General features: G+C 37.7%; 2 protein-coding genes and 1 non-coding gene across 3 annotated transcripts; 2 read left to right on the top strand and 1 right to left on the bottom strand.

Annotated features, from left to right (window-relative positions):
* The first annotated feature begins 1,811 nt into the window (after positions 1-1,811).
* LOC120014336 (probable serine/threonine-protein phosphatase 2A regulatory subunit B'' subunit TON2) lies at positions 1,812-6,976 on the top strand. The gene is made up of 12 exons (XM_038866251.1): positions 1,812-2,156; positions 2,833-2,924; positions 3,169-3,231; positions 3,335-3,433; positions 4,154-4,312; positions 4,446-4,517; positions 4,624-4,756; positions 4,839-4,903; positions 5,046-5,121; positions 5,664-5,765; positions 5,911-6,103; positions 6,452-6,976. The coding sequence occupies exons 1-12, from the start codon at positions 2,015-2,017 to the stop codon at positions 6,687-6,689; spliced, it is 1,434 nt and encodes a 477-aa protein (XP_038722179.1). The 5' UTR covers positions 1,812-2,014; the 3' UTR covers positions 6,690-6,976.
* On the top strand, positions 6,214-6,329 carry LOC120015827. Its single transcript, XR_005471840.1, has one exon. It is a non-coding gene; the product is annotated as a small nucleolar RNA snoR104 (small nucleolar RNA).
* A 197-nt stretch (positions 6,977-7,173) lies between the features above and the next one.
* LOC120014859 lies at positions 7,174-9,683 on the bottom strand. Its single transcript, XM_038866956.1, has 5 exons — positions 9,257-9,683; positions 9,029-9,169; positions 8,681-8,738; positions 8,022-8,266; positions 7,174-7,949 (listed from the first exon to the last, which is right to left on the bottom strand). Exons 1-5 carry the CDS (start codon positions 9,652-9,654, stop codon positions 7,880-7,882), a joined length of 912 nt encoding a protein of 303 aa, XP_038722884.1. The 5' UTR covers positions 9,655-9,683; the 3' UTR covers positions 7,174-7,879.
* Between the last annotated feature and the right edge of the window lie 19 nt (positions 9,684-9,702).

Raw genomic sequence — 9,702 nt, 5'->3', positions numbered from 1 at the left:
AAAGATCACTTTTTGTGAGATGGCATTCATTTTATTTGTGCATGCACGGCTGGATTGAAGATGAAATCCTGTAAATTGGGGACCATTTAGATATTAATATTTCAAAAATATCAGCTTTCTGTTATACTTATACCCTTTTGTTTCAAGGAATTTCCCTTTGACAAAAATGAACACTCTTTGGTGGATATGGTCGGAAACATATTTTATGAATAATGTTAAATCTTAATATTAGTTATTTTTAGCTTCTTTGGGGAGAATAATACGGATGATGATCGATGTATGTGTCCTAACGTAGGGCGTTGTGTATTTTTTTTTTCAAGAAATGATGTTGCCTCTCCATTTGAACTCATGATCTCATGGAGATGGGAAAGTTAGTACTCAAATACCATCTAGTCGGTCACTTGAGTATTCATTTTTCCCACCTTCACAAGGTCATGGATTCAAGTGGGGGATGCATGATCATTTTTTGAAATAAAATACACAATATCTTACCTTGAGTACATACATCAATCATCATCCATATTCCGCCCCAACAAACTTGAACCTTCAACATCTTCGAAACCCTAAAGAGTTCTTATCACTAGGGCAAGACCGTGAAAAAACCCTTTTTCTTCCCTTTTCTCTATCTACTATGATGAGCCAAATAATGAATTTCTTGCATCATGCAAACCTCTCATATCAAATAATTGTCCGAATCTTTGATTAACTTGGGTAAGTTTTGAAAGTGAAGATCACATTTTCTTTTTTGTCAAAATTGTCTATAATCCAATCATCACCAAAGGTATGGATAGAGGGTGAGTATGCTTTTCAAGCCCTAATCATTCTAGATAAAACTAAGGAGCCTAGGAAAAGAAAGATGATGGAGATTGATGTTTGTTGATTTGTTCCTATTCATTTAGCACAAAATTAACATTTTTGGCCAAGTGAGGACAAATTTAAACTGTTTTTGACTCTGTTTGTGCTAATTAATGAGATCAAGGAAATTTGGATACCTAATAAATCTCTTAAAGCTTACTTTACCTAATTAAACATTGAAGTGAATGCGAATCTACTTTTTCATGGGTGTGGTGCTTTCACTTCCACATCAATCCTTAAAAACACTCTTTTTTCACTTGCATCGTATTTCCTCAACATGCTTTACCAAATATAATATTATCCACTATGGATTGTATTTTTTGCATCCAGATATTTGTCTGCGCTGGGTATTTTTATGAGTGTTCCTACCCTTACACCTTCACAAGGTCATGGATTCGAATAGGGGAGATAGGATAATTTCTGAAATAAATCCTTGAGAGGAGGGTATGAATGCCCGTAGAGGTACCTAAAGCGGATAACACATGGATGCACAAATATGCATCCACATCCGCCATAAATAAATTTTTCTTAGTAACCGAGAATGATACCATATAAATTTACTTTTTCGACATTCAATACCACCCAAAGCGATCTTGATTTCAATTAAAAAAAAACGAACTTAACGATCTAGAAAAAATGTTATATTAATTATCCAAATTTTCATAAAAAAAATACCACACCCTAACAAATAAGTAATAATAAATTAATATTTGTTAACAAATTTTTTTTCATTGTTAATAGATGGCATTAAAAAATATATAAAAATTTGATGAGCTTCGTAACCCAAATGTGGGCTTTTATTAAGACAAAGACAATGGTCAAGTCCAGCTAAAAGGGCCCATGATGGCTCACTACTGGCTAGCCCGTCTCAATCTGTGAGTTGGGCCTTGTGGCTGAGTTAAGGCCCATATAGTGAACAAACTATCGTGGCTCTTTGTAAAGAAATAAACAAATGACAAAGGTGAAAAACGAGTTCTTCCTGAAAATACAGCGCGAGCGAGCACAATCCGGTTCGTAGATCAAAACTCAGAGAGCTAGGGTTTATCAGTCAGGGGCCATTTATTTCTAGGGGTTTATTCGCAGGTTCCAAGAAATTTAGCTTCATCGCGAACTCTCCAGAGTCAGAAGCTCAGTCTCGCCCATCTAGTCGGATTCGGTCATGTACCGCGGGTCCAGTGATGGCGAGAGCCGCGAGGCCTTCCCGCAGAGGAAGATCGCGCCCGCTTCATCCATGCCTTGGGTCCAAAATCTTCGTCGTTACATAGGAAACGGTGCCGGCCTTGGATCAGAAGCCCTAATGGGTGTGCATTCTCTCATCTTGTCCTCGTTTTGATACTAATTTATTCGATAACTCAGATTTTCATCTTGTGTTTGTTAATCGTGGAAATGTAGCTCTGTGATTTTAGGATTTGCTTGTAGACATTAAAGTATGTTTGTGAAGGTGACGGACTGACGGTGTAGATAGTGTACATGGTAAAATGCTATTTGTTGGCTTTGGCACTTAACTTTCTTTGTTCTCTGTGGTTCTAATTGCAGCTTGCTTGATTTCTTTGATTGAACTTTTATATAGCTGAACAAGTGTAGTCGCGTCGCTTCTGGAACTTGATTGTTTCATGAAGATCAAAACTATAACTTACTTGAACATTTTAAATTTAGGTGTACATTAATTTGAAATTGGGGATTTAAGGACATGAGATGAGATGAACCATTCATATGTTTTCACACTGCTGCCTCTTGCTTTTAATCTTTTTAGACTTGAGATGCAGAAGATAATAAAACTTAGACTGAATCCTTCATTAACTCGTGATCTTTTGGCTCTCCCCGTGCGTCGTGCGATAAGCTTGGATTCACTTCAGTTGCTGATACATTCTTGGATGAACATACATCATGATGATAAATTACTTGTTGAAATTGAAATGTGTAGTTTTCTCTTTACTTACATCTTACCAAGTCTATTGTTTTGTTTCTCCTTTACAGAGCTCGAGACAAAAAGAATATTGCTTGATATATTTAAAGAGAAACAGCAAAAAGCTGCTGAAGGGGGCACGATACCAACTTTCTACAAGAAGGCATGTGCTTTCATTGATTGCCTGAGCACTTCACTTTTAAAGGAGATATACATATATACTGTTCTTACATGATTCATCAATGAACAGAACATGTTTTTCATGCTTCAAAAAGATTTGATTGGTTTTCCTCAATTTGGTTTTTTATCATCATTTTTTATTTTTGACATTTTTCTTTGTGGCAGATGTCCCTTATCATTCTTGTGAATTTGATTCATTTTGCTTATTGATATTTTTGTTGGTTCAGAAACCCGAAGAAGGATCCATTAGCCAGCGGGTTCAGAAGCTCGCAAAATATCGATTTCTAAAGGTTTGATCACGCTGCCTAGTTTACCGTTTTTTGCAGTTTCTGGATTGCCCAAGCAATTTTTTAAGCTCTTTTATTGGTGACATCTAAAGTTTATATTTTGCAGAAGCAATCAGATCTTTTACTAAATGCCGATGATCTAGATGCAATGTGGGTTTGCTTGAGGGAAAATTGTGTGATTGATGACACCACTGGTGCAGAAAAGGTCCCTAAATCTTCCCCTGCCATCTGACTGTGCTTTGTCACACTTAATATTGTTACATCCCGTCTTAGCAAATTGCATTCCCAAGAAACATTTAAAACTGGTCATTCATGGTCTTGTTGCTGAATAGTTTTACTTTTCCCTATAAGATGGGTTGGATGGTGACTTTGTGGATAGTTGGGTGCATGAGGATACTTGTTTGTTATGCAATATCAGGATTTCTAGTACTTACTAATGCAGTAGTTGCTTTTGACATATCACACTGCTGCAACTGGTGATGTGAATTAAAACTAGCATGCTTGAGTTGGATGAGAGTCAGAGAAACCTACTTTTAGGCTAAGCAAACCGATTGTCTATCTTAAAGGATCTATGTTATATCCATGACACTGTTTGTTGTTTCTGTTCGGTTTTAGGCTGTTTTGGATCAGCATTAATGGGATTTGCGTGTATGGAAAAAAAATAATTTTTTCATGTTCGGGTGGACCCACTTTTAAGTTCTTATTGATTATATAAATTCATTGGTTCATGTCTCCGATTCTTTGTTTTCTCTGATTATATATTTTTGTTCTCTCAAGAGGTTTAGCTTTTGCTTGCTGCCAGTTACTTTGTTTTGTCATTGATTATTTTTGGCAATTTTTTTGGCTATACGGCATTTGTAGTTGTTGAGTAATTTATTATAGCATACTAGTTTTACTGATATATTACCTATATTTTCAAGTTTAGATGAATTATGAAGATTTCTGTCACATTGCCTCTGTATGTGCGGAGCAGATAGGCCCCAAATGTCGACGCTTTTTCAGCCCATCAAATTTCATGAAGTTTGAGAAAGATGAGCAAGGAAGAATTGCCATCCTTCCCTTCTACCTTTACGTGATGCGTACAGTGAGTCTTGCTCTAAGCTCACCTATTCTTTACAGGATTTTTTTCTCTTGCCTTCGAGGGAAGCAAGATATGTATGTTTAGATCTATTATCATATTTTATCTTTATGATTGCTTTGCACTGTCCATTGTTCAGGTTTCACTTACACAGGCCAGAATTGACATGAGTGAGCTTGACGAGGATTCTGATGGTTTTCTTCAACCTCATGTATGTCTTTAGATGTTCAAAATACAAAATCTATATTTCTTCTGCCATATGATTGCTATGTTGACAGCTGGCTGGATACCATTTTATTCTATGCCCTTTTCAATAGGAAATGGAGGCATACATACGAGGTCTTATCCCTAATTTGGCACAGCTACGGGATATGCCTGCAGCTTTTGTTCAGATGTATTGCCGCATAGCTGCACACAAATTCTTCTTCTTTTGTGATCCTCATAGGCGAGGTTTGTTTGTTTATTCATTATTAGTTTTATTTTGTTCATCACTCTTAGCTGTTCACAGTGGTTAACAAGTTTCTGTTTACAGGGAAAGCCTGTATCAAGAAGGTGCTTCTTAGTAACTGTCTCCAGGAACTAATGGAACTCCACCAGGTAGAGATATGTTTAAAACTTCGTATCTACTACTAAACCATTGTTATTCCAAGTTGTTATGCATTGTTTCTTTCTGTGAAAGTGAAATCTTTTATCAATACTTCATACTTATTATTATTTTTCCTGGTTTTATTTCTATTAGGAAAGTGAGGAAGAAGTCACTGACACTGAGCAAGCTGAAAATTGGTTTTCTTTGATATCTGCACAACGCATTTGTGGTGCGTACCAAAAGAAATTAAAGTTCTTGGCTTGTGCCCCTTTCAATTGGTTTTAGTTTGAATGTTATAATAAAATTGAAACTTCAGTGAATTTAAGAAGTGCTGTTTCAACATCATTCTATCTCTATTTTTAATATTGAAAATTCTCTTGATTTGCTTTATTTATTCTTTGCATGAGCTTTCTAAGTTTGTTCTAGCAATGAGAGTGGATATCAATACACAGACTGGTCATGCTAGTTTTTCTCTTCCATGCACAAAAACTTGTTTTATGATTGGGTGGGTGCTGACTTTCTGCTATTGCCCTAGCATTCATCTTTTGAGCTTGTGCATTATATCAGTGAAAATAATGAATATAATGTGCTTTGCCTAAGAATAAAGAAATAATTGATGGATGTGGGTTCCAAGAGCTGTAATTTGTGGTTCATGTACCTGTTGATATAAGCTGTTATCTTAAACTTATAAAAAATGTTTTTAAAATATATTTGAGAATTTCACCATAGTGGTACATTGCTTGCCTGATCTACCTTTTTTGTTTCTTGTAGATATGTTTCTTGCCCTTGACAAGGATATGAATGGAACATTAAGCCAGCAGGAGCTTCGAGAGTATGCAGATGGGACACTAACTGAAATTTTCATCCAAAGGGGTAAGACCTATGTTTTTCACTTGAGCATGGCAGTTTCTCCAATTCTTCCTTATAGAAATGATAATGACCATACCCTTTTTACCTGTTGTATATTCTGTTTTCACTTTTTATCTGTTCACTCTCTACATTGCATTGCTTTCATTAGTATTTGATGAGCATGTCCGGCGTGGCAAAACTAGTGCTGGAAATGCTCGGGAGATGGACTTTGAAAGTTTTATGGACTTCGTACTGGCCTTAGAAAATAAAGACGCTCCAGAAGGACTGACGTACTTATTTCGCTGTCTTGATCTTAATGGAAGGGGCTACCTTACAACAGCTGACATCCACACTTTTTTCAGGTTAATACTTCCTCATCAGTCAAATTTAGTTGACTTATGGTGTGCTTCTAATTTAAGCACATGCTGTATAATGTTGCTTAAAGCTTATTCTTTTGAGTGGAAGTAAAGAAGGGGAGCATCCAAAAGCTGAGATGCTGCCTGATACAATCTTCCAATAGAAATCTCTGTAGTTTCCTACTTGTAGTACTGAGCATGTTCTGCAAGTCTCTTATATGCTGAGACATGAAACCATTTACTAAAGTCCTCTTGGATCTTTCGCAGACATGGTTTGCAGATTGTTTTAATGTTCTGTACTCTCTTCTTTTTGGTTTGCGAGTAACTATTCTTGTATCCAACTTTGTGTAACAGAGATGTACACCAGAAATGGGTTGAAGGTGGGAATTACGAATTGTGTATCGAGGATGTAAGGGATGAAATTTGGGATATGGTCAAGCCAGCTGACCCGCTGAGAATTAGCCTTGCTGATCTGCTTTCCTGTAAACAGGGTGGCACCGTTGCCAGCATGCTTATAGACGTGCGCGGTTTCTGGGCCCATGACAATAGAGAAAATCTTCTCCAAGAAGAGGAAGAACCTGAAGAAGAATGACAATTGCATGTGTAGACGGGTAGTTGTCTAGTACTAACACAAAACCCATCCAAATTCAAACATGTATACTTTTCTTGTGTTTAGCTGTTTCTGTATGCAAGATGTGGTGTGTAATGTGTATACTATGTATAGGAAACTCGTAGCAATGGATTGAGACTTAAGATACTTGGGACTTTGGAAGGAGGAATTTTGTGATTCATGTGTAATATCATTGTAACCCCAGCATTCATTCAATATCCATTTGGAAGAAGATTTAGAGACTTCCCCATTAAAGGTTAAGAGAGTCATTCTATAGGGTGCACTCTAGTTTTTTACTTACAGTTAGTCCACTTGTTTGACGTACAGGTTACAGCATAAAAATGTTAAAAGAAGGAAGAAAGGCCCGGGCCAGTTAAGACTGGAGAGGAGCCAGGAAATGTTTCGTGGTGCTGTAAGCCAAACCCTAAGCGATAGCCCGCTCAAGTCAAATGATACAAAAGCTATGAACACAACAAAATGTTCTGTAATGGGCATATCATAATTACAAAAATTCGTCAACTTACATGTTAATTATGCAGCACTTTACAAAGCAAAAGACTGAAATGCAAAACCTTACATTGGTAATGATGTGGTTCAAAAGTAAACAAGGTGCCATAAAGAGTTTAGACTCTTCATCAAACACAAAATTTTGGGCGATTCTCAAATTTTAAATCAACCTTTCAAGCAGATCCACAAGGGCACCAGAGAAAACACCACTACAATAGAAGATTCTCTTCCCAGTTTCGTTGAGAATATAGTGTCTGGTTCTTGGTTTCCCCACCCAACCTTTTATCCTTGAGATGATGTGCAGCTATTAACATTACGCAGGAGTAACCCCTTTTTGCACAAGTCAAGTCATCTTCATTAAAAAGATCCAATCTGTCTCTAAATCATTTCATCTAGGCGTTGTCTGAAAATGAGGTTGACACCTTCGAATTCGAGTAACGACTCCAGTGTTGCTCTAGAGTTAAACAAGTATCACAAGGCCATCATATACCATTTTGGGTATTTCTCCAAACTAAAACGAAGTCACCGTAGAATGGACAGATGGCTTCGCCCTTACACGCAAATTCTGAAAGAAAATGGTGCCGTAAGCAGACAAGATAGTTCTCCATGTTCTCCAAGCAAGAAGCATAAGATTGACCAACGATGATACCACATGAACTTCCTACCTAATCCAACTTTCTATACTCCACCACTGCATCATAAGTTTTCATTGGAAACGAACTCTCACAAAAACATCTGGACAGCATGCACATTTTGTTTTAGATAATTATAAAAGGAGAAAAAAAAAGAAGAGGAAAATGTATGTACCTTAATTCATGCCAGAACATGGCGGTATAATCCTGAAGAAATGGTTGCAAAGGTGCCAGAAAATTATCTTCAACACCAAGATGCACTGAAGGGACTTCGGACTTTTTCTCAAGGCTAACAATGAATAGGGAGGAGGCCACATGAACTATAACAGATGGATCTGGATCGCTAAGGATAGCCTGGAGCTCCCTTCTAATCCATGGATCCATTCTCTGCATTATTAGTTCCTTTTTTCTTGATAAATCCTGTATATCAGAAAACTGAAGCTTAGATTCATAGAAATACTTAAATCATACGCAAAAAGAATGAAAATAATGATAACCTAGTGGTTATGGGTTTAACCATAAATAGCTTAGGATGAGTTCTCTTCCTTTTTTTTTTTCACCTCCACCCTCCTTCCAAACTGTCTGTCTCCAACTATCAGACCCCTTTTGTCATCAAATGGAAACAAGTGGTGGTTGTTTTTTCTAATAGCAAAAGAACTTTTTTGAGAAACCTAGGAAGAATGACCTCGTAAGTTCGACTTTGCTGATATAATACAAATGTGGCAGCAAGGAAGTTGTGTCGTGAAGGAGGGGGGTCTGAGTGCAGGTGTCTGTGTTGACTGCATTACCAGAAAAACACTTCAAGAAATTCCGCCAACATCCATAGAAACATACCTGTTTTGAACAGCTCTGGGGAGATAGAGGAACAGCTTCCAACCGTCTGCTGTACACACTGCAAGGAACAAATAATCAAAACTCGTAGCTTCTTCTGTTGTCTTCCTATCTCCTAAAGATGGGGAGACAACTTAAGTTACTGAACCATTACAAGATCTCTCATTCTGTTGAGCCCTTGACATCAAGCTTATTTATTTGTCATGCACAAGTACGAGCAAACAGATCCAAAAAATGCATACTCTACAAATATTTATAATTGCAATTCACTCTAGCACAACTGCTTATGATTTATTTGATTCAAGAAAATTATTTCCTTGCACAGAAAATTTATGTATAAAATCCTTGTACCTAGCACGCCATTGAAGTTTTCTTTCAGCAATAACCTCTGAAGGCACAGATCCCGACTGTGCCCCGAATGATCGCCGCCATGGCAATGGTCTTGTTCCCCTGTCAACTCTATTCAATCCATCCCTTGACCTCCGAATTATCCTAAGTATATTTACGATTTACGAAACAAAAATAAGAACATGAAACCGATACCGAAACGAACTGGAAACGGAACATCCAGAAGCTCACCTCCGCCAATCTACGGGACTGACATTATCCTCGGTCGCAATACTATCTTTGCCATCCCGGAGAGCTGGTAATTGCTTCTTGAGGAACTTCCGGCAAGAGAAACTGATGTTGTAGAACCAAGAATCGAATTCAGCGTTGCAGAGAGGGCATGTCCTCTTCAAATTGCTCCAACTACAAATACAATCCAAACAGTAGGCGTGTTTACAAATTGTAAGAACTGCAGCTCTACGATCGCAGAGTTCTTTCAAGCAGATTGAACATGACTGCCCCTCGATTGCGGCCTTAATTACTCTAAACATGATCTTCTCGCCGTTGTTGTCGCGCGGCGTTTCTCGTCGCCCCATCTGCAGCGATCGGGGAGAGAGAGACAGAAATGGGGACTTCGCCATATATACCATCGGCGTTGGTAAGGCAGTTAGAGCTATAAAACGACGTCGTAACACTGA

The sequence above is a fragment of the Tripterygium wilfordii genome, chromosome 14 (assembly GCF_013401445.1).
Source record: "Tripterygium wilfordii isolate XIE 37 chromosome 14, ASM1340144v1, whole genome shotgun sequence".
In the NCBI taxonomy this organism is placed as follows: Eukaryota; Viridiplantae; Streptophyta; class Magnoliopsida; order Celastrales; family Celastraceae; genus Tripterygium; species Tripterygium wilfordii.
Note: the sequence above shows the minus strand (reverse complement) of the source record. Positions and strands in the feature narration are given on the sequence as shown.